Source organism: Pangasianodon hypophthalmus, chromosome 13, assembly GCF_027358585.1.
Source record: "Pangasianodon hypophthalmus isolate fPanHyp1 chromosome 13, fPanHyp1.pri, whole genome shotgun sequence".
Lineage (NCBI taxonomy): Eukaryota > Metazoa > Chordata > Actinopteri > Siluriformes > Pangasiidae > Pangasianodon > Pangasianodon hypophthalmus.
This window is the reverse complement of record NC_069722.1, coordinates 26,059,327-26,085,008: the sequence shown is the minus strand read 5'-3', so window position 1 is coordinate 26,085,008 and position 25,682 is coordinate 26,059,327. Positions and strand designations below refer to the sequence as shown.

The window sequence follows — 25,682 nt, the reverse complement described above, 5'->3', positions numbered from 1 at the left end:
ATTACTAATATAAACTGATTTAAAATGAAGAATTAAATAACTGCAGGCAATGATACATTCCTAAACACGATAGCTAATGCTCAAGTAGCAGTGGGAGCCTTTAGCTGTACATTCAACACTGTGATCAGTGATCTGTGTGTTATATATATATATATATACACATATATATATACACACACATATATATATATATATATATATATATATATATATATATATATATATATATATATATATATATAAGTTCTATGTAAAAATAAAGGCTTAAGTTCTCTCTCTCTCTCACTCACACACACACAAAATGTGCTATGCATGTTAGTATTAAATGCTACATATATAATGATGCCTGTGTGCTTCAGAACGATTTTTGGCAGTGAATTTGTACGACTAAAGTCAGGAGTTTTGTGAATAATGGGGAAATATTGATTATATTTGGGCCGCAGGGACACAAATATCAGTGGGACACAAGAGACAGAGGTTTTGGCAGAAAAGGCCCGGTCATTGTTTCATCCCATGCAATTTGAATGGCTGTGTTACATGTTCCTGTGTTCCTGTGCAGTCTGATTGGCTGTGTCACATGTCCTGAACACAGAATGGTGCACCACATAAATCCTAAATACAGAACATTGACATAAATATGGAACACAAAAAGTGTGACAATGAGTCAGGTCTACAGACTCGTACTGTGGAGCACAGTGCCATCTACTGGTCCTCTGGAGGTAGTGGAGCTCTGTTCCTTTCTCAAACATATAGCCACATCACACTATCCTAACACATAGCGTCCCTAGTGGACATACTCTAAACTGGAGAGTAAATCTAAACAATAAAACTGATTTCATGTATGCAAAAAGGGCAAACATTACTCCTGAACTCAAAATTGCACATTGGGGCTTTTCCATTCTGTGTTATTCTCTGATTTTACACATGTGGTCTATAAATATGTTCTCTGCTATCATCAGTTATGACGATATATATTTAGGATATGCAATTTTGTATGATTGTATGTGATCATAAAAAATATGATATTCCGGTAGATTTGAGCTCAGGTTAATTAAATCTTATGTACACCTGTATTAATTCACAATATACAATATTATGCTTTATACCTAATAATTTGACATTCTAGGAAAATAGTACTTTTTACATCTAAGACAGTATGTGTTTTTACTTTTGATGAATAAGGGACAAGTGTGCACATTAAATACTAGGTTGAAGACTAGGTTAGCTGGAGGTCAAAAGTGAGACAACCATGGCCCAGAATGCATCACTGCTACAGAGCTCCACATACCACATAAACAGAACCACACCAAAACAAATATGGCAATACAAAGAGCACAGCTGAGTCAAAAACAAAATGAAACCAAAATCATTATCATCATCATAATCATAATCATCATCATCATCATCATCGTTGTCTTATCTTCTGGAGGTATCATCATCATCATAATCAATAACAAATCTAATAGAAAGATGAAGAGGTTCTCTCTCTTGTCACCTCCTCCACTCCCTTCTCACTCCATCACACCCTGGAAGACTAGAGTAAGGGGAAAAGAGTCCATGTGTATAAACAGAATGTGTGTGTTTGTGTGTGCGTGTGTGTGTGTGTGTGTGCGCTTGCTTAAATGTCTGAAATTTTGGGCAAATAAGCAAATTATTAATAAATTGTAAGATGAATGCAAATAATAATGTTACAAAATGCTTTTTTATCACTAAAATAATTGTGCTGTCAAGTCAATAATAATCTACCAGTTTTTTTTCTTAATCATAATCCTTTTGGTAGCAACACTGGCCATGTGGCAATAAATCTGTTACAAAAGTGTATCGGGACTCTATCCCACTTTACTGTAGTAAGAAAGCAGAAGATTTAAAAATGGAGAGCGTTGGCCTCTTGTCCCCTTTGTGCCATCCCTAAAAGCGCGAGGGACAATGTCAGGGACGAGTGAAGGGCGGAGGCCAGGGACATGAGAGAGAACTTTACAGACATAATGAAAGGACCAAGAAAATTCACCCCACCCCAATTCATTCAAAGTTTCTTTGTTAATTTTTTTTTTTTTGTTGTTGTTGTTTCAATCATGCAAGGGAATTTTTATTCTAGGAGTTCAAACAAAGCTGAGCAGTGCAACAGAAGAATCAAGCTTCAATGTCTCTAACAAGAAGCAGAAGAAGAAGGAGGAGGAGAAGCCATAGAAGAAGGAAGAGTGAAGACTGGTTCATTTTTTTTCATCCCCACTTTTCATTTGTGTTTCTTTGCTCTCAGGTTTTAAGGGTCAGGAGCTGTGAGGGCCTGGATTCCCAAATACAGTCAGGGTGTGTGTGCCCGAGCCCAAACCTACCATTTAAACAAAACCCCTCTCTCTCTCTCTCTCTCTCTCTCTCTCTCTCTCTCTCTCTCACACTCACACACACACACACACACACACACACACACACACACACACACACGGCCAGTGGCCTCCTCACCCTCACTGAAATAATTATTAACAGTAAACACAGATGATAAAACTCATCAATATTACCCAACATGTGGGTGGATTTTTGCAATAGACGGTGCTCCAGTCAAGTTGAGTAAAGCGAGTGGTGAATCTCCATGTTTAGATTGTGAATTCATGAACTTTTCTGAGGTCTCTTCACCACAGTTGTGGCTTTTGTCATTTTGTCTGCCGAAGATACACAACATATCCAAAAATGCAGACATTCCTCCTGTCAGTAATAGCATTCTGCATGTTCACTTCCTTTATAAAGAGTTATTTATAATTTTTCAGATTTTCTTGTCCCCCACCCCAACCCACCTCCTCTTTCTGATCATTTTAAATCATCCAGTCCTGTGCAGGAAAACAGCAGGCAGTAGAGAAAAAGAAAAAGGGAACATAATGAAAAGAAGGGAAGCATGCCTCAATTTTCCCCTGAGCCTCCCAGCACACTTCTGCTGTGCTTTCTCTGGAACATGCACACTTAGGGGCGTCACTGCCTTTCCTGCAAGTGACTCTTGCCTGCAGCTGGGTCCTGTTCCAGCAACTGCTGGCATGTTCCCTAAATCTAACATTTGATCCTCTCCACCTCCAATGCTAGCACCAACATACTTCCTGGTGTTAACCCTAGGGCAGGGGGACCAGGGATCTGCCTCTAGTGATGTCTCATTTCTGTGATGTTCCCAAAACAATTTAATCTACCTTTATTCCCTTAGTCCCTCCATTTTCTCAGAGGCTACCAGAATCCAAGGCAAACCTGCCTCCCATGTCAGAACATCTAGTCTCTGTGTCTCAAGCCAGCAACTGCCAGTGTGATCTCTTCCTTTCTTGTGTCCTTGCTCCCTCCCTCCCCTCTCCCAGAGGCTAGCACCAGTCATCCTCATCTGTCTCGCTGTAGGGTTCATGCAGCCCTTTCCTGGGCCCTCTGGGATGCGGAGGCTTGTGAGGTGCACTGTGAGGGGGTGCATGTCGCTGTGGCGAGGGTGAGGAGGAACGGTACCCGTTAGGCATGCGACGAGCACCAGGGGGGCGAGCAGTCCTAGGTGAACGGGGGTGTGGTGGTGGGTTATGTGGGTGCGGGTTGCCCTGTCCTGGGTTTGGCTCGTAAGCGGGTGGCTCGCACCGTTCAAAATCATAAAAGCCATCGCCTGGTGCACTTTCAGATGAACCTGGGCACCATCGGGCACGGCGGCCAGAGCCATGATGAGGGGGTACAGGTGGTTCAGGCACAGGTGGAGAGAAGCGCCTCTGGGTTGGGGTGGGTAGGCGGCTCTGTGGACCCGAAGGCGGTGTACCAACTGGTTTACGGACCACGGGTGAGTAGGTGACGTGCGGGCGTGGGGTGGCGGGTGTCTGGGGCAGTTGGCGTCGACCTCGCCGAGGTGTGCTCGTCCCGGATGTTGAGGGCACAGGGCTGCCACTCACCGAACTACTGCCCTACATGAAAATGGGACAAGGCAAATAAAACAAAAAAGAACGACAAAATTTATCCACAAAACGAGAGCGAAAGAGAGAGAGGAAGAAAGAGGGAGGGAGAAGACGACGACACAACAACAGTAAGGAGGGAAAAAGTACAGTTGTGGTAAAGTAAAAGAACACACAGAGAAGCAGGACAGTGGTGTGGGCAAATGCAAAATGACAAAAAAAAACAAAACGATCCAATGTTGAGAAGCAACATGTTACACAGAGGACAAAGACAAAAAAAGAGACCAAAACAGGAGAAAACAAATGAAGAGGAGTTGAATTCCATTGGAACGGTGAAAAAGAACTAGAACCATTCATCATGTCATCTTTCCTACAGAATAATCTCTGTGAAGTGTATGATAAATTAACTTTTCACCTCCTAATTTCATGGTCTTCCTGTCTGTCATAATCCTACAGACACACATGTTCCAGTGGACAGTGGAAAAAAAACACAGCACAGTGCAAAGGGAGCTTCAAAATCCATCAGTATCGATGGATTCACTGTGGAGCAAAGTAAGCATGTGATTTTCATGCAAGCCCACCTGGCGGTGAGTGAGGCACTCTCGGCCCTCACTGGGTGACCGGGACCAGCGGCGCTGCCGGTGCCCATAGTCTCCTCGCTCTCTCTCAGGTGTGTAGCGCTCCTTCTCCACTGAGCTGTGATGGTGATGGTGATGGTGGTGGTGGTGATGGCGCCGCTCTTTGGCACGGCCACGTTCACGCTCTTTCTCTTTGGGTGGCATGTCGCCCGACTGCGTGGTGGTGCTCAGATCTGTGCCAAGACCTACAACATTACCATGGGAGTCATCTTCAGCGTTTGCTGATGAAATACCTAATAAAATTAAAATTTATGTATATATATTCTAAGGCAGCATTACAGAAATTTGTTTGTAGAGTTGCAACCCTAATAAACACACCAGAGGTTACAGTGGAGAGGAAAAACTTGCTGCAACACAACAATAAATAAAAATACTATAAAAATACTATTAACTTTAGGACATTAGAAATACTTTATAATGAATACTATTTTTTGGCTTGGGGATAATGATATTTACATAATAATAATAATAATAATAATAATAATACTTTTTATTATTATTATTATTATTATATTCATAGTAGTAGTAGTAATAATAATAGCATCTCCAAACCAAAAATGATATAATTCTAATGACCTAAAGGGAATAGCATGGGTGTAGATTGTTGCATATGTGCAGGGAGTTTTTTCCTCAGCTCTGTTACTTCTGATGTGTTAATTAGTTAATAATATTAATAATATAGGATAAGCTCTTTGAAGTTTATGACAAATGAATTCACTTTCTAATTTCAGGCTCATGAATTTTAAAACATATCCCAGTCCATTATTTCTGGCCAGGTTTTCCAGCATTTTAACCACCAGCTGGCTAATTACTTCCACCCAAAACCTCTCTTTCATGTACATCACCATTGATGATGCCTATGCTTTTTGCAAAGTCTTACCCTTTCGCTGTGTGCAAAACTGAGCTTTATAGTTTAACTTGTATGCAAGAACCAATGGTTGGAATGAGATGCATGTTATCGTTTCTGTCTGTCTCGGCTGTACGTTTGTGATCCGATCACCTGTGATGGATGTTAACACAAAGTATGAACAGGACCTTATAGACCTGCGGTATGAACAGCACCTTATAGGTGCAGAGATAAGAGTGCATAGATCCACTAATTAAACTCAATGTACTCCATGAGGGGGGAAAGGCCTGACAAGTTAACTCTTCCTCAATCCAGGAAGATAAAATTATGTAAACCTAGGCATCTGAGGAACACTGGAAGCTATACTCACCGAGCCCTTTATTAGGAACACCTGTACACCTACTCATTCATGCAATTATCTAATCAGCCAATCATGTGGCAGCAGTGCAATGCATAAAATCATGCAGATACAGGCCAGCAGGTTCAGGTAAAGTTCACAACAACCATCAGAATAAGGAAAAAATCTGATCTCAGTGATTTTGACTGTGGAATGATTGTTGGTGCCAGATGAGCTGGTTTGATTATTTCTATAATGCTGATCTCCTGGGATTTTCACTCACAACAGTCTCTAGAGTGTATTCAGGAGGATTCAATAAAGAATAAACACCCAATGAGCTGCAGTTCTGTGGATGGAAATGTCTTGTTGATGAGAGAGGTCAACGGAGCATGGCCAGACTGGTTTAAGCTGACAGAAAAGCTACAGCAATTCAGATAATCACTCTGTAGAATTGTGGTGAGCAGAAAAGCATCTCATAATGCACAACACCTCAAATCTTGAGGTGGATGGGCAAAAACAGCAGAAGTCCACATTGAGACTTCAGCAAGAACAGAAAGCTGTGGCTGCAGTGGGCACAGGCTCACCCAAACTGGATGGTTGAAGACCGGAAAAATGTAGCCTGGTCTGATGAATCTCGATTTCTGCTGAGGCACACAGATGTTAGGGTCAGAATTTGGCACCAACAGCATGAATCCATGGACCCAAGCTGCCTTGTATCAAAAAGTCCAGGCTGGCGGAGGTGGTACTGGTGTGGGGAATGTTTTCTTGGCCTACTTTGACCCGTTAAAACCAATCAATCTTTGCTTGCCTTTTCAAATGCCACAGCCTATTTGAGTATCGTTGCTGACCTTGTGCATCCCTTCATGGCCACAGTTTACCATCTTCTAATGTCTACTTCCAGCATGATAGTGTACCATGTCACAAAGCAGAAGTTGTCGCAAACTGGTTCCATGAACATTTCCTAGGACTAGACCTTGGACTTGTTTGCACAACACCCACACCCCTTACATTCCTGTTAATATACCCACATTACCCTATATTTATAAATATTTATTATATATGTTGGCAATTTCACAACAACTACCTCAGCCCGATGTTGCACAGTGTTATATTGCACATACAACTGCATTTATTTGCACTTTATTCCAAATATAGTCATACTGTTGCTGCGATATTTTATATTCCTTATATTATGTTTTTATATTTTTCCTTTTCTCCCTGTATAATAGTAAATTCTGGTTTATGTAAATTTTATTTTATGTCATGGACAGTTGTAATAACCATGTGTGTGACCAATAAAATTTGAACTTAAATTTGATTTGAATTTGACAATGACTTCAGTGTTCTTCAGCGGCCTTCCCATTCACTGTAACTGAATTCAATAGAACACCTTTGAAATGTGGTGGAATGGGAGATTCGCAGCGAGAAAATGCAGCTGAAAATCTGCAGGAATTGCTTGATGCAATCATGTCACCATGGACCATAATCTCAAAGGTTTCCAGCATCTTGTGGAATCCATGCCACTGGGGGGGCCTACAGTATTAGTATAGTGTTCCTAATAAAGTGCTCAGTGAGTGTATATAATCAGAAGCTGTGTCGATATTATGGGGAGCAAGGTCAATCCCACTCAAGCTGATGCTCTTCAACTGGAAACCCTTATGACAAAGCTCAACTAAAGAGAAACTTTGACTGTATTCACAATTGTGACTCTAGTCTATTCAGACATTGCAGTCCATGTTTTGATTACACAATAAGACATTCCCCTAATCAAACTGTTCTAGACTTCTTGTGAATCCAATTCCATAACTACACTCTGATCTCCTAATCTCATCCACAAAGCTTTTATTAACTTTTTCATGTCCCCTGCATTTGACAGGAAACAAAATATTGTGGCCTAGGTCCTATTATAACCATCCAATAGTTATCCTCTTCCCCTCACAACCAAAGCCATAGAGCAGTTGCATAATTTTTAATCAAGGCTCACATTTTACATTTCATATGCATCTATAAAGGTTACAAATGGAAAAGTGGCCACTTAGTACTCAGTGGGACATTACAAATATCTGATTATACCATATGCACTGACTAATGCAATATGTATCACTCATTAACTAATGACATGCTGCACAACGTTAGACAGACGGATGGCGTACAGGTCATTTGCCTATTCCCACCCACTAGCTAGCTCTCTCCTATCACATGACGGCTAAAGCTAACTAAATGGGGAGGGTGAAGGCTAGCACATGCCTCCTCTAAGACACATGAAATCACCACATCTTTTCTGCATCAACTGCTGCTCATGATGCATAACACGGCAGCTGAACACTTAGAGAGAGAAAAAAAAGTGCTAACTGCCCTCTTCCTCATAATTATGGACTTGTCTCTTGATGATCCCCAAAACATTTCCTGGTCAATTCCTTTTCAGCTACCACTGAACTCTGACCCATGTCACAATCAGTTTAGTGGCTAAGGGATCTATTCATTATCATGATAATCATCATCACCACCATCATCACTACCACAACTGCTGGTTTTGACTTCTTCATCATCCCTAAAATCCCTAAGAGTCCTGTCTGTCTGACCTGTGTCGGCATCAGTGTAGCGGCTGAGCGATCTCTCAGAGGCTCGGTGGCTGCGATCTCTGCGCCGATGTCCATGCCTTGGTCCTTCCTCTGGCATCACTCGTTCCATGGCATAATCATCACCCCGTGGCACCCGCCCCAAACGGCCATGACCAAGTGACGAGGCTGACCGCTTCATAGGGCTGTTGTCTGTTATAGTCTGTGAAGACAGCAGGAAGGGAGATGACAAAATATAGAGAGGTGTTGTTGTATGAGCAAAGAGCCAAGTGAAGCTGGGGAGGGAGATGAAAATTTATACTGTCTGACCAGTGTATGCTTTTATTTGTGTGTTTATGTGTGTGTATTTATGTGTGTGTGTATACAAGACTGCCTAGACTGCAGGTAGCTGTGTGTTTGACTAAACACACACAATACACACGCAAGCTAAGCAAATCATAGCAGCCCCACATCCATCATGCAATCTCCTGGATGCTCTAAGGGCAAAAAGATATGCAGCTAGATAATGAAAACTAACAGCAGAAGAGATGAGGGTCATGCCATGCATCCAGAATAGAAAATATCTAAAGTCCATAAAGACCATTCTGCACCAGCAATAGCATACCACGTTGTTCAGCACCATCATAGGTCATAATTTCTAATAGACTACATTCATATAAAAAGGTTCCTCAAGGAACCCCATCTTTAGATGAGTAATTGATCTAGCTTCCTAAATGGCAATGTGTCAGTAACCAAAATGAATGTTAATCAAAGTTAAATGCTACAAAAACACACAGTTATGTAAAATGTTTCTTTGTCCATAAGGAAGCTGCAGCACTCAGACAAACTTCCACAATGCTTTGTGTTTCTCACACTTCCTGCTCTCATCCCAGAGGAAGTGCTCTGAGGTTGCACCCAGAACCAAAAACACCTGCTCTTATCTATCTATCTATCTATCTATCTATCTATCTAAAGCAGATATTAAAAAAAATACACACTCCTGTTAAATTGCAGGTTTTCATCATGTAAAAAAATTAAACCAATAAATCACGTGAGATCTTTTTCCACCTTTAATGTGATATACCAACCAACAAAATTTAAATAAAAAACAAAGTTTTAGGGGAAAAAACCTACAACAACCTCATTGCATATGTATGCACACCCATTAACTAACACTTTCCTTGAAATACCTTTTGCTTGTAATACAGCACTCAGTAAGAGGTTTTCAGTAAGAGTCTACCAACTTAACACATCTTGATTTGGCCATTTTATTCCACTCTTCCTTGCAAAAATGCTCCAGATCTATCAGATTGTGAGGGGATCTCCTGTGCACAGCCCTCTTCAAGTCATTCCACAGGTTTTTGAAAGGATCTGACTGGGCCAATCCAAGACACTGATCTTCTGAAGCCATTCCTTTGTTAACTTGGATTTGTGCTTTGGGTTGTTACTGTGCTGGAAGGTAAAATTCTTCTTCATATTTAGCTGTCTAACAGAGGCCTGCAGCTTTTGTGCCAAATAGGTTGGTATTTGGAGCCATCCATGATTCCCTCTATTTTGACTAGAGGCCCAATCCTAGATTTAGAGAAGCAGCCCCAATAAAATGTTAGTGATTATATTGTTCAAATTAATAGCGCTACCTGTACAGAAGCAGCCGCATAACATGGTGCTGCCACCACCACACTTCACTGTGGGTATGGTGTTCTGTGGGTATGGTGTTCTTTTCTCACAGTGAGACGCTGTCTTGTTTCCTGACTGCACAATACCCTGCCTAAACTTCATAAACTTTTCCTTAAGGTTTGTCTTGAGTATTATCTAACCCTAGCTTTCTAAATGGGTTCTACTGTGAAATTATTCTGAAAAACAAAAAGCCTGTTATAGAGTAATGCACAAAATGTTTAAGGGTTTAAGCTGAGAGATTGAATCTTTTTACAATGCATTTGTAGTGTTAAATAAAATGTTAGTGATAATACTGTGCACTTTAATTATTGTGGTTTATCATTTAACTGATTATGAGCACATGCTGGTCGGCCACACCAGGCAAAGCTACAGAGAGACAGACTAGCAGACAGACAAGCAGGCAGGCAGGCAGAAATATACAGGCTTGAACTCAGACAGCTGATATATGGAAGATGAAAGCAGAAATTGGAAAGCAGTCTGTTTTTTTTTTTTTAACAAAATCTGGCACTTTATCTCATTGTTAAGCTAAATAATTGATGATTAATAGCCAGAGACAAACAGGAGGAACAGAGGAAGAGTTAGACAGATGGAATTTGAGAACATACACTGAGGTTATTCCCTCGATGCTTTCCTCTCCTCCTCGGCTGCTGCTAAAGCCATAAGCACACAGAGCCACATTGGCAGCACGCAGATGGTATAACAACATACACACACACACACACACACACACACACACACACAAATACAAATGCAGACAGTCACCAGGACAAGGACAGAGAGAGATGCAGGATTAGAGTGAAGGATTATATTCAAGGATAAAGGGAAGGAGTGAAGAAAAGGGAGTGAAAGAGGGCAAAGAGAGAGAGAGAGAGAAAGAGAGAGAGAGAGAGAGATGAGTTAGAAACAGAAGCAGTTGTAAAAGGGAGAGACACTTACCACAGTAACACATACACACAAACCAAGGGCCAGAAGCAGTGTTAGAGACACCATGATCACATCAACACAATAAAACACAACATGGTACAGAACAGAAAACTACGTTTACATTTAACTACTGCAGGTATGGTGAGCACGACATCTACACTTACACACCAAACTTCTATACTTACACACCAAATCTCACACAAGAACCATGGAAATATCACAACACACACACACACAGAAACACACACACACACGCTTTGCTGCAAACTGCACTGATAATCCCACTGTGTGTGTGTGTGATTACCACAGATATAAACTCATTTATCTGCATTGGGAGACCACAAACCCTTCAGGAAAGTGTAAAGTAACCAGAACTACTTTTTAATTTATTGCTCCAGTGTGTGAAAGATGATTAAAAGTCTATAAGAACAGCTTTGGGAAGATTTTCTCTCACGTCTATCTCATCTGAACACTGATATTGTTCGAGTTTTGAATTTTATAAAATCATTTAATCAATTTAAGCAATTTAATCATTTATTTATCATTTACTTTTCTCAGTGCAGGGAAACCAGATTAAATTCTTATTTGTGGTATTCACTCACTCACTCACTCACTCACTCACACACACACACACACACACACACACACACACACACACACACACACAGTGGAGAGAGATTAGAGTGGAAAAACACTGTAGTTTAACTTTAGGCAAACTTTAGGCAAAGAATTAATTGGAAAATGTATTTTAAAAGAAAAAAATAAATTAAAAAAAAGAAGTTAACACTGCTGAGGTTCAAAATTTACTTCTTCCACATACACTTCCTGTGTGCTACTGTGTGTGTGTGTGTGTGTGTGTGTGTGTGCGTGCTGCGTCACGGACCACGACAGTCACTGTGGATGGTGTTGAATGAAATGAATGAGTTGTATGAAGAGAGGAAAAGATCCTTTTTTTAAAAAAAAATCTATTTTATTCCTTCTGGTGAAATATATATATATATAGTTCCCATGCATTTCTACAGATTTAAAGTTTTGGTCCAATATTATTGGATTACTTGTGAAAAAGTCTCAGGATTTACAGGATTTTCATCTTATGTTATTATGCTGCACTAGCATTCTCACTGCACCATGGTGTTCTTATATGGACTTCTTATTTTAGAGAATGTTTTATTACAATTTGACAGTGAATTCTCATTCGCAAAGGTGAAAGAGAGGAAAAGGGGAAAGGTAATGAGAGACTTTGGAAAAGAAAGACAAAAGGAATGTCAATGAGAGACAGGCAAAAGCGAGAAGCTGACTTGAGGAAGTGCTCACTTGGTTGTCTGCTGGGAGTCGAGGCATGGAAGCTGCCCTGCTGTGGCCTTCCATTGGCAGGAAGGGCTCAGTGTCCGAGAACCCGTCCCGCCCCATCTCTCTCATCTCTACCGTCTGCGGAAAACAGAGTGAGAGAGCACGCGTGACCCCCGCAGACAGAACGACAGCTTTCTGAGGAGATGTGTGATGGCACAGTCCCACCTCAACTGTGTCTTTATGCCTCAGTGCTCATTGTAAATGACCTTCGAAATGTTTACCATTAAGAATACCTGTACACCTGCACATTCATGCAGTTATTCAGTCAGCCAATCATGTGGCAGCAGCACAATGCATAAAATAATGCACATACAGGCTAAGAGCCTCAGTTAATGTTCACATCAAACATCAGAATGAAGAAAATGTGTGATCTCTGTGTGTGATCTCTTTTATTGTGGCATGGTTATTGGTACAAGATGGGCTGGTTTGAGTTTTTCAGAAATTGCTGATCTCCTGGGATTTTCACACACAACAAAAAACAAATGAAAAACAAAAAACACTGAGTGAGTGACAGTTCTGTGGGTGGAAATGCCTTGATGAGGAAAACAGCGAGATTGGTTAGAGCTGCCAGAAAGGATACAGTAACTCAAATGATCACTCTTTACAACTGTGGTGAGCAGAAAAGCATCTCAGAATGCACAGACCAGTCTGGTCATTCTCCTCTGATCTCTCTCATCAACAAGGTGTTTCAGTCTCCACTCACAGGATTTTTTTTTTTGTTGTTGTTGTTGTTTTTCACACCATTCTGTGTAAATTCTACAGACTGTTGTGTGTGAAAATCCTAGTCTCTGAAATACTCAAACCAGCCCATCTGGCACCAACAACCATGCCACATGTCATTCTGATGTTTGATGTGAACATTAACTGAAGCTCTTGACCTGTATATGCGTTATTTTATACACTTTGCTGCTGCCATATGATTGGCTGAGTAGATAACTCAATTTTATGAAAAGTGCCAATAAGCTGACTGTAAGGAGTAAAGTAAAACCCACACATACTATTGGTGGTTGTACTTTTTGGTAATAATTTCATGAACATGTCATAAAGCTAGCAGAGCTGGGCGGGAGTGTATAATGCTTGACCATTTGGAAGACCAGAGAGGTTCAAACATCCCTCTGAGACAGCAATGGATGAGCACATAAGATGAAATGAGTTTTTACTATCAGACAGAGAAACTGGAAGTAAAAGAGGAGAAACACTGAGTGTGTGAGTTACAGAGAGCAGCGTGGATCACAGAATTCCCCAAATCTCTGATGGGAAAATATGGAAAAATGGTATGACGCCTGCAGCTAGATTAATCCTTCAGAGTAGATTAATAAAGTCCCACAGAATGCAAACAAGAAGTGTCAGTTCCTGTCACTTCTAAAAATACATACATAAAATTTTACGCTCACCCACATAACACACAAAATCTCTGCATGCATCTTTATAAGGATGCACTAAATCATCACAAGTGCATGTTTGTCTGTATGGCAAGGTGTTTGAATATGAAGTATTTCTGAGTGTGTAAAAGAGCATATAAAAAGTGTCTTGATTGTGCTGAGTGTGTATTCAGGTTACCTGCAATGTGTGCCGGTTCTCGGTCATGTCCTCTGTTGGCTGGCCTTCTGGGCTCCAGCTGCCTGCTTTCTGAGACATCTCCTGAGCTCTGGCCGTGACCCATGACTGGCTCTCTGGGATGCCCCCATCCACGGCCCTAACCATATACACAGCTAGAATGCTTTTCTCCCTTACATATACTTATAATAATAATTACTGCATGTTCCTTTCACAGAACTGATATTCAGTTTGACTTTGTGTTACACTTAGCCCACATATCTGTTCACCCTAATTACATTGACAATTTAAAGGCAAATTAATGCCCTATAAGCACAAACATTCAGCAAGTGACTACTGATACTCTGATACTTGCTCTGATATATGCTCTCCATTATAATGAAGATTTGAAGATAATGCTACAATTACAATAAAATATACATAGATATACTTGCAGTGGATTTTTAAATACACTGGGACAAAGGTTATTAGCTAATAAACCACATATGAACTATTCACTAAATTTTGAGCATTAAAAGGTAATTGTCATCAGTCAGTCATGTTAGCCAATCATCTAAACCTCTGTAAATGAAGAATCTTATGTAGCCGGACCTTTTAGTTGACCAATTTTAGTTGACTATCCTTGCCATAGAGACTACCACATCACTATTGTAGAAGGCATGTAGGCTTGTTAACAACAACTGTTTATTCATGTTATTGGCATAAGTCTCATTCAATGCAGTGTAAATGATGAGACATATAAATGTGAGAAATAGAATACACAAACATTGGACATAAGATCCTTAGATAGCCATCAAACATTAATGCTGTAATTGGGGAATGGGGTGACGACCCTGGCTGTACAGGAAATGTGATAAGTGGTAGATCAAATCTGTTTGTAAACCAGCTTACACTGGTGCAAGGTTGGGGTGGTAGGATTGTCCTGGATTGTGCTATTTCTAAGATAGAAGACTTGCCTGTGGGTTATTATTACTAAACACTAAACAGAATCCCTCAGGCGCAGCGTTCCAGGGTGGTAGTAATAGACACAGTGGCTCATGTAAACAAAAATGCCAAATATGTCTGTGGAACTATATGATTCATAATAAAGGAATTTGAGAAAGTTCTGATAAAGACCCAGTAGGAAGGATGCCTTATGACAGTAAGTGGGGCCCAACAAACCCACAGTGACCCAATCAGTCTGCTTCATCAATGCCATGACGATTCCATGGTTCCATGACTAACAACTACTGACCCAGAAGTGCCAGGTGTGAGGGTGGATGTGGGTGTACGGAGCAATCTCTCTAATGTACATTTGGACATGCATCATCATAGCAATAGCTTGCAAGAAATAATAAGCTTTTTTAAAAAATATATTAGTGACAAATGAAGTATGATAAATAGACTTATTCCCTTGTACCCTAATATACTTTTTCCTCCCTTTCCAAATTGGAGAAAGAGCAGACAGACAGAAGTTCAGGGGCAAAAACATGACAGAAAACAGAAAATTCAAAACATCTACTTACAAGTTGTTAGGGTCCGGTCGATGTTCAGAAAGGCCACTGAGTCCCTGACCAGCATTCTGCGTCGGTGATGGTGGCTCCAGGCGCTGAAACATTAATGGCGTTCGATTCTGTGTAAGATACAACATGGCCTATAGCTGGTATCAGGCAAGCAGATGGGAAAATGGGGGGTGGGAAGGAGATGGGATCCCAGGTGCAAATGGGATTAGATCCATCAGCAACATAAGGCAGTCAAATTGTTCAGTCAGCAGGCATTCTGGGATTTGGAGTCTGGTGAGTCAATGAAGTGAACCTCTGAGCCAAGCTATAAGAAGGATGTCAATGGTACCATGCTGAGAATTCATTTACTGTGATCGTGCCAGTAAATGAATGGCATTGGCAACCAGTTGGGTGCTAAATCGGAGGCAAGTACCATTACATCTAATATCTCTAGTTACTCAGATGGTATGGCTGCATGTTTCAATATGACTATGATACACTTTTAAGGACAAAAATACCAGTAACAGTTGCCAGCTATTCTGCCTTGGCATCTTTGTATGGCACAGAGCACGTAGTGCTTCTGGGAGAATTTCCTCAGAGGGGACTGGTAATACTCTGTCTTTGACCAATTCGTGGGGGGGTGGGGTTTGTCTAAAACAGAGGCATGTCTCGGTTATGCGTGATTCTGACCATAAATGTGATATCAGCTCGAGTGAGGAGCAGTGCTAAGTCCAGCTCCACTGTCTGACAGTTTGATGTAACCACAATATGTGATGCTGAAATTTATGTTTTATCTGTAAATATACTCAAATACACTATGGAATGTCATTCGAGGTCAAAATTAAATACATAAATATGACAATGAAAATTAATCGTATCAAGTTTTTTCCACAGAGCAGACAATATCTTAATCAGGGAAAGTTCTCCATATTCAAAGTCAGCTCAACAAAAACAATGGCAGTATTTTATTACTATGATTTTAAGAAAGCCTACATCTTGTCCACTCACTGAGATTTCATGGCCTTGATTTAGAATCTCATGGCCACATTAAATTGTGTGCACAATTATCTGTCTATACATGATGTACAAAAATAAAAGAAATATATTTGTGACCTGTACAGTCATCTGCATAAGCAGACTCTGAATATGGAGAACGTTTCATGCTTAAATATTGAGAAATCCTTTGGAATTAAGTCACCAACTCTGAAAAAGCCATAGGACCATAAAAAGGGAAATACAAAGTTTGATTATGAATAAATATCAGTGGCTAGGACAGGAAATTAGTTGCAAGATCTTTGCTCATATGTATACATCAATGCTTCTATACCATCACCTTAAAAGCATTACAGGCTGGGTTGAGATGGGAAATTTTGTTGCTTGCTTTCAATGCTTAAACAAATTTTAAGTGAATGGGCTGAGAGAATATTTAACATGCTACATTAAATATTAACAATTAAGTAAATATTAGTAGATAATATACCACTAATGAAAACATTATTAAAAGCAGTATTAAACAACATATTAGATTTTGATAAAAATGTGATTTAAAAAGCTGCTTATTGTGGAATAAAAACTTTTTTAAAAATCCTTAAAAAATAAAGAGCGTGCACACAGTTCTGCTAATATAAATGTTGAAGGATCCGAGGAGGCAGAGGTTGCGGCTCATACAGCTTTTAGGACACGACGAGGGTGAAAAGGCCAGAACTGTGCACTACTCTGTTAAAGAGTGATGATATTAAGTTGGTAATAAGCTTGTTCAGCTCACATTATCATTTACCCTTTTAAGTGGGTTCAGCATAATTTAAGCTATATATTTAGCTCTGGGTTTTATACTTAACAATGTTTATAAGGTTGCCCAGTAGTTAGAGTAATATTTAGTCAGTTAGGTAAATGTCCTTTTTCTCAAAATGTCACTACAAAACCCAGTAAAACAGTCCACATGCACAACACACCATTCATATTACATTTTAAATTATACCATTAATGGATATAGACAGGTTATGCATTTTGTTAATTATGTAATATACATTTACACTGATCTCTGCCTACTTTAATAAAATATAAGAAAGAAAAGAAACAGCTGTTTTTGTGTTGCTTGGTACCACACAGAAGCACAAAGTGCTGTGATAAGCAAAAGATACACAACTGGACAATGTACAGCATCAGGACAAATATACATAGGTTGAAAAGTATATACAAAGGTTGAAAAGACGCAGCTTGTCATTCAGCTACTTAAACAATTTTGACAGTTTAACACTGTATCACAGATATTAACTTTGTAACTTTCTGTTCTGTTTTGTAAGGGTCTGTTTATCAGCTACAAAATGTCTTAGCAAATAAATAATATTAAATGAAACATATCAATTCAGCTAAAATTGAGTTGTCTAAAGTTTTGTGGGTGTTTTTGATAAACATTTGCTAAACATTTTACTGGTAGCAGATTCAGAATTTGGAAAGGATTTGGAATTTGGAATTTCCAAGGGTTTGGAATGCTGGTGGAATATCATAGAACAGTGCGTAGAATGGCAAGACCTCTGTACATGATCTTCATAGACTTTAAGAGTGCGTTTCATAGCATGAGGATGAAAACATTATGGCAGATATTAAGGCAAAATGGTATTCCAGAAGTATATCATCAGGGAGATGTATGATGGAAGCATAAGCTGCGTGCTGGAAGTTGGTAGAATATCAGAATGGCATAAGAGCAGCATAAAACAAGGGTGTGTGATATCTGGATTCATCTTTGTCATTGTGGTTGACTGGAGAATGCCCTCATCAAGAACAGGGGAATCAGATGGAAAGTCGTTACCGTACTAGAAGACCTTGACTATGCCAATGATATTGTGCTCCTATCCAGAAGGTTCAGTGATCTACAGGAAAAGACTCGAAGTGGCAAAGCACACTGGCCTTATAATAAACACCGGAGCCCGTAGACATTGAAGGCACAAAAGTGGAAGATGTGGAGTGTTTCCTGTATCTCAGATTGCTGCTAAACAAGGAAAGAGAAATGCAAGAGGACATCCAGATTAGGCTGGCAATAGCTGTATGACAGTATGGATATACAGACAGTATGGATGTCTGCCAAATACAGCACCAGGATGGAGCTCATTATCTTTAGCAGCTATGTTGTATCTATTCTGCTTTATGGTGCCAAATGTAGAGGGCTACTGTGGCAGATAGCAACAGGCTAGATGTGCTCCACAGGAACTGCCTGAAGAGGATCCTAAGAATCCACTAGCCAAACAAGATATCTAATGTGGAACTGTGTGAGGCCACAAGAACAGTGCTCCATCTCAAATCATTCAAGCCAGGAAGTACATAGGACATGTACTCAGGAGGGATAACAACAACCTTGCAACGGTCGCACTCACGTGGGCACTGGAGGGACGAAGGAGAAGAGGAAGCCCACAGACTACCTGGAGAAGGAGTGTTGAAAAAAAGAGGCAAGAATTCGGGTGGGATACTTGGACAAGTGTCAAGGCAGTAGGTAAAGACAGAAAAGGAAGGAAAAGTGCACTGAGTAGACTTATTTGTCCTAAAGAGCATGAAGAGGATAAGTTAAGATACAGAATTTTGGATGCTGCAGTAGTTCTGCACCACGACTGACATGAGAAATATGATAACTTAATGATTGCACTTGCTAAAAACAGTTTACACTCAAATCTCATTCATTATACAGTGGATAACTTCACTTGTATACTATAGATTTAAAGCTAACACTTTAATGAAATCAAAAATAACCCTGATGCTCATAATGAAGATCCTTTCAATACACTTAGCACTGCTGGACAGTGTTTACAGCATACAATTGTACAAGAGTAATGATTCATAATCATCCTACCCAGTGTCACCCCGAAGAGGACATTTTCCCTTTTGAGTCTGGTTCCTCTCAGGGATTTTTCCTCATGTCATCTCAGGGAGTTTTTCCTTGCCACTGTCGTATCTGGCTTGCTCATTAGGGATAAATCAAAATCTATATCCTGGATTTGTAAAGCTGTTTCATGACAATGTCTATTATTAAAGGGGCTATATAAATTAAACTGAATTTAATTGAATTGAGAGCGATATACAGAGATAGAGTGAGACAGTGGGAAAGTGATAAAGAGGAAGAGTGAGACAGTGAGACAGCAGGAGAGTGATGCACAGAGAGAGGGTGAGACAGTGAGACAGCAGGAGAGTGGGAAAGCAAAGCAGTGAGTAGGACTGTACCTGTTCATCTCGGAGAGCCTGAGTGCGCTTGGCTTTGCTCTGTCTATAATACTCCATAATCATCATGGCTGCATAAATCTTCCCCACTGTCAGGTCTGTCGCTGCTGAGAGAAGGAAAAGTTACCCTGCACGATTAGACACGGGGAGGTGGACCCTGAGCCGGTGGGTGGGGGGAGAGGGGTCATGAACACTCGCGCGCGCACACACACACACACACACACACGCACACACACACACACACACAGCATATAGTCTTTTCACAAACAGACTGGTTAAAATAATTTTTAAAAATTTATTCATATATTCACATTATATTTTAGATTTTGTCATTTCTCACTGTTTTGCATTTTATTCATTTCTTAATGAAGATTAGGTACACAAACCATAAACCTCAATCTGAGTGCCTGTTTTGTTGCTATTTCACCTTCTGATGCTGAATTTGAGGTATTTGATTAATTCACTGCAGTCTGTCAGCAGACCATCGAGTCATCAAGCAGCCGCTCAGATGTTTAAAATGTCAACAGTTTAGCGGTGGTGTTGTTTAGTGGGCAGTGTGTACAGCAACTTGTCCCTTTTTCTTTAACTTTATTATTATTTTTATTTTATATAAGCATATTAGAAAATCTACATACTTTTAGCAGGATACCAAACATTTAGATTTTACTTGAATATTTCACATTTCCAGATTCTTCAGAGACTAAAAAGAACAGTATGTTGCTCCACAAGCTTCTGTTTTAGGGTCTGTATTGCTCTATTGTTCTCCCTTTCTATTCAGGTCCTTGGATATATTTTATTGTTGAGTTCACCCTGAATATTTACTGCTGTTTAAATGGTTTTAGCTCTGGCATAATTCGCTGATCTCGAGAAGTGGTATAACCCATCCTGAGCACTTCACTCAGCTGACACAGGACTGCTGTTAATCCCAACAAAGATCACAGGTCCAGTGCTGGAACATGTTCTTATTACATCACCATTAACTGTGAAACGGTGTTCTAGAGAACATCAGGAATTTTCTAGAGCTCTAAAACTGTTTTTAAATCCAAATTTAAAATATATCTGTTTAACTTGGATTATTCATCTTCTTGGGTCTTTTAAATATACGTTTCAAGATTCTAGTTAATTGCAATTAAAATATAAGTCACTGTTAGTAATATGCCATTAATACATATTAAGATTAATATGCCTTAAACATTTTCTATAATATCATATGTTTAATTTTTTTATTTTAGTGCAAATTAAAATACAGTTACAACACAAAGTGTCATATAGATTATTTTAATAAAGATTATTATTATGATAATCATGAAATATAGGGCATGTTGTTGAGAATCACTTGATTGGCTGGTTGATGACAGTCTACAAGTAGTTTGCTGACTAAAGCTGACTTTCCAATTACATGGAGAGAAGGAAAATCCCCCAAAAAAACACAGATTTAATTTATGATAGAGTGTAATTTAGCTTCAGAAAGTGAAAAAAACTTAAAAACAGTCCATCAGGGGAAAATGTTTGGACCGTACCGTGAAACGTCCTGAAAGATCAGCTTCACTTTAAACTTACATGCAGAGTTAAAGACATGTTCACACTTTTATACGAGCCCCTGCAACAAATTATACTCCTCATTAGGGGAGCAAAAATGTATGCATTAAATTCTACAGCCTTTCATGCTTTAATATTTTCATGAATACTGATATCATAATCATGCCTCAGGTGCACTGGCACCATGCATTCAGCATTGTCATTTTTGGCATGCTTTTGTGTAAATCAAACTAATCATAATAATCAAAATGACTTTGCAAAAGGTGTGTTATTCTTGTGAATAAACTGCAAAGTCACTTTCATCTCATGCTTGTTAGAAATTTTATTTGCACAAGCTTCATCATATGTTCTTTAATTCCTTATGACAAGACTACTGTTCATATGTAGTCATTAACAAAAACCCTGGAGTGAAAAGACATCTATAGTGTTTTGGTCTATAGTCACACACCCTCTGATAAGAGGCACAGAAATCTGAGAGCCAGCACGAGATCTTCATGTGGAGGGCTGTGGGTGTGGTTAAGTGTTACAGTTTTTTTGCAATGTATAAGTGGACATTAAGACTTAAAAAAGTGTGTGCAAGTGTGTGTGTGTTGGGTATGCCTACTAACTGGGTATGTATACTAGCAAGTGAACTATTTTATTTCATTATTCAATATGACAAGATTCAATCAAAATATTATATTCTATACCTGATGTAATGAAACAGATGGTGGTATTGAACTATTGGAAATATCGGTATTTTACATGGCTTTTATAACATTCTATATGTTCTTATAATGTCCATTATAATGTTCTTTGCGGTTCAATTGTGTGTGATCTGAGTGGATAAAGCCAGTGTAGAACATATGCGGGTTATCGGGAAAAGGTCATGCTGGAGATTGTGGCTCATCAGAGGGTGCAGAGCAGTGGACTGGGCAGGCGGAGGAGAAGCAATCCTCTGGGGCGAGGGGGTGAAAGAAAACCCAGACTCACAAACCTCTGGCTTACTGACTTACCCTTGTGAGGTGTGACCAACAGATCCAGAGTCTTCTGTGAGAGATTGGGCCAAATTGCCATCATCTCTTTTCTCAGCTCAGCATCCATTTGGTGTTTATCAACACCCCCTAAACACACAATAATGGGGACAAACCACCATTCATATACACATACACACCCATACACTCAAACAGATGTGAGTATCCACATGTGTATTCACACCAAAATGCACAAGTACAGTTCAGATACTATGTTTTTATGCATAAACACAAATTCAATTCTGAATACAGAAACTTGTTTTGGCCAATCAACAAGCGTGAACTGGCACAACTGCCTAAAACTTCAGTTTGGAAAGCTTCAGAGACAAGAAGAGAGAAGGACAGAAGGGAAAAAGAGATGCCAAACCTTCCCCACCCTTGGCGATCTTGATGTCCAGAGCAGTGCGGATTAAGGCCATGAGGGTGGAGTTGAAGTGCACTGTGTTGTCATCTGCAACCGGCAAATCCATTCGCAGGAGTCTCTGCAGGGAGCCAATCAGAACAGGTTAGTCTTTGGGAGTGTGAGTGCGTTCTTACCCTCCAGGAGGAGTCTAACACTGTGTGTGCATATAAGTGAGAGATGCTGAAAGGAAACTGGAAGGCAGTTGGTATGGGATAGAGGTAGGTTAAGCTCAATGGCTTTCTGTGCTTCCTTCAATTTGTCCCAAGCAGAATGTACTCTGATCATCACTTAAAGCAGTACTTTTCTGGGTTTTCTGTGTCATTTAAGTGTCTTTGATATACAAGAAATAACAGATTTGTTTCAGATCAATATGTCTGTGAGAGTATCAGTGCAGCATTACACATTTTATGTATTTATTACACCCCAACAATTGTAAGCTGCTCATGTTTAGTAACTCTTTTTAATAATTATAAAAATTTAATAAATAAGGACCTGCTTTTGAGCTGCACTACACTTTTAATGCAGAAGAGCCTGAAACAGCTTAAGTACTCAATTTTAAAAATATTCACACTACAGCATGGCATTCCACCCTCACAGGCTCTGTGATTCCACAGTCAGTCAAAGAGCTTTTCCTTAATGAGCTTCACCAGATCAAGTCAGAGCCATGGATGAATGAACAGATTAAAACAGAACAATCTCCTGCTGCTTTAATCTTCAGTCCATTCAGCTCTGGTCTGGAAAATTTTTGCTCTTGGATACATTCGCATATCTGAATGTTTGTCCGACGAGTGTGACAATACCAGAGGACGACGTTTGGCATGCAACACACACCAACACCCCAATAAACACACATACACACACATACACACACACCAGCATGCAACATCTCATGCATCCACATGCATAACAGCAAGCAGCAGTGCAGCCCAATACAGAAAGCAGTGTTGGTTCAGTTGATTCTAGCTCCTTGTTTCATCGTAGTGGTTGTCATTATTCAGGATTAAATGAATAAATTAGCTTGATCCAGACTCTCTGGTCTTTCAGTGCAAAAAAAATTGGGTGCAGGCTGTTGGGTTAGATCAGAGCAGCATTCTCCCAGAAAAAAAAATAACAAAACAAATTTTTAAAAAAGGCATTCTGAGTCATTTTGTGAGGAAGAGGATATGTTAAGACTGAGGATCCAGCTATATTTAGTTTAACAGGGACAGAATTAACTGCCTGAGGAATAGAGCTGGGAAATGTGTGCAGGGAAGAATGTATTGAGGAGGAAAGTAGAGAAGTAATGGTAAAGACTTGAGAAATAGAAGGATGAGGAATAGCAGTGGCTCGTGAACTTAGATTTGGTGGGGCAGGCCGACATTTATAACAACATAGCCTCAAGCAAAATTCGAGAGGCTATCACACTTGACTTATGCTATGGGCTACTGTCTAGTGAATTTTAAAAGTAAAATAGGCAGTTGAGAGTTGACAACATACAGTCATCCATCATACAGCGCAGCAGCTCATTTTGAGTGGTTTTAGATGTATCTTCAACTGTGCTCTAGGTAATATAATTAACCAAGTTTAACATGTTTCAGCAAAATTTCCAGTCCAACTACACCTCAAAAACCACACAAAATACCTGAAATGAGTCCAAAAAACTTGAAAATCGAACAACGGAGATGTTTCTTCTTTTTCTCAGCCTTTGAGTGGGAAACATGTATTTCACATGTATTTCTGATATATGGATATTTTTCGTTCCATAATCCCCCTTTCCATCTCCCAATCTTTGCAATACATTTCACACTGGAACGGTCCTGTGCATCACAGACATGCTGTCTGCACTTACACTTTGTCATTTTGCAGATATTTGTTACATTTAATTCAGATTATTTGCTATAAAACTAGATATTGGTGGTTGCAGAGTAATTTAAACTAGCCCTTGTCATTAACTGTCCTGTCTACTTCTCCTCCACTGAAAATGTTCAAAGTATGAGCATGAGGAAGGAAAATTTTTTTCCCCATGGATGTCTATTAGCGCTTGCTGCAGTTCCCATTTTTGACAGCAACTGCACATCATCTAGAAACACCAGCAAATCAACAGAAAATCTGTCAAATAATATTTTTTAAATCATTGGTGACACAAAAGATGTATTTCAAAAACGTATTAGTATTTCAATGGAATTTAATATGTATGGAGTTGTGAATCAGGACTGTATGAAGATTAATAATTGTTGAATAACTGATATATACATGGATGAGCCACCACTGATGAGGGGGAAAGCTCATTAAAACAGGCATGGACTAGTCGGTATGAAATGAGGGGAAAAATGAGTGAGAGACAATCTTTTACCACTAACTGACCACACTCCTATTGTGTAAGAAAGAGAGGCAGCATCATTGTTCTTAAAACCATTGAGGGAAATGATTAGGAGGCACTGCAGGGTTTTGGAGAACTTAAAGAATTAACTGTACAAAGGTTCAATTTGCTCGGTTCAGTCTAAATCTCAGTTTAGATGAATGAAGGTATCAAGAAGTCAGCAATCCTGATTGAGTTTGTGCCACTAATTCATAATGCTGTAAATGTAAATATATTTACGAACATATGCCTTGTAATGTCATATGTGCTCAACAACACATCTCTCTCTCCCAAAACTTTGTCAATGTTGTGCTCAGCAACATGCCGGAGAGATAGGAAGTTGTGTTTATTTGAAGACCTTTTCATAAACACCAGATCATATAAAGCATGTTTCCCTGGTTCTCTTAGGTTGCCTAGACAATCAGCTATGTATGAAAGGTGAGAAATATCTTTAATAACGCTCATTTCCCCTATGTCATTGCTGAAGATAATCCTGTAGTACATGCACTAATACTAAAACCTGATGTTCTCTCCCCTCTGGAAAACTGGTTCCTATATTACCCTGCTCAAATCTTTCCACTGGTCATCATCTCCTATCTCTAACTGCCTTCAAACCAACTCAAATTTTATTCTAGTAGATTTTCCACCATTATGGTCCTTCTAGGAGCACTCTAATGGGCCCTAATTTACATCTGTAATGTGGAGAACCTTCCTGTAAATACCTGTAGATTACAGTGAAGTTTTACAACTAGTTTAAATACTGATTTCCTTAAGATGAAGCATCATTGAACAGTAATATGAAGTATAACTGGGAAATTACCTGGCTTAATCAATGGAGCATAAAAAGTGGAAAATGTTTGCATTTGGAGTAAGATAAATACAGGCACAAAACTAAGGAAACTTTAAAAACATAAGAAAATG

General features: G+C 39.5%; 1 protein-coding gene across 15 annotated transcripts in view; it reads right to left on the bottom strand.

Moving 5' to 3' along the window:
• Positions 1-224: 224 nt before the first annotated feature.
• Positions 225-25,682, bottom strand: part of cacna1aa (calcium channel, voltage-dependent, P/Q type, alpha 1A subunit, a) — a 109,013-nt gene continuing 83,555 nt past the window's right edge. For 2 of the 15 annotated variants that reach the window (XM_053239098.1, XM_053239097.1), the window contains exons 39-48: positions 22,397-22,502; positions 22,003-22,110; positions 19,472-19,575; positions 15,287-15,393; positions 13,785-13,920; positions 12,189-12,302; positions 10,556-10,600; positions 8,298-8,496; positions 4,475-4,716; positions 225-3,905 (exon numbers count right to left, since the gene is read on the bottom strand). In XM_053239098.1, coding sequence (XP_053095073.1) covers positions 3,333-3,905; positions 4,475-4,716; positions 8,298-8,496; positions 10,556-10,600; positions 12,189-12,302; positions 13,785-13,920; positions 15,287-15,393; positions 19,472-19,575; positions 22,003-22,110; positions 22,397-22,502 — 1,734 coding nt within the window. In that variant the 3' untranslated portion in view covers positions 225-3,332. Of the gene's footprint in view, positions 3,906-4,474; positions 4,717-8,297; positions 8,497-10,555; positions 10,601-12,188; positions 12,303-13,784; positions 13,921-15,286; positions 15,394-19,471; positions 19,576-22,002; positions 22,111-22,387; positions 22,503-25,682 lie in introns of all 15 variants that reach the window. The other 13 variants (XM_053239094.1, XM_053239095.1, XM_053239099.1 and 10 more) reach the window with 11 other exon arrangements.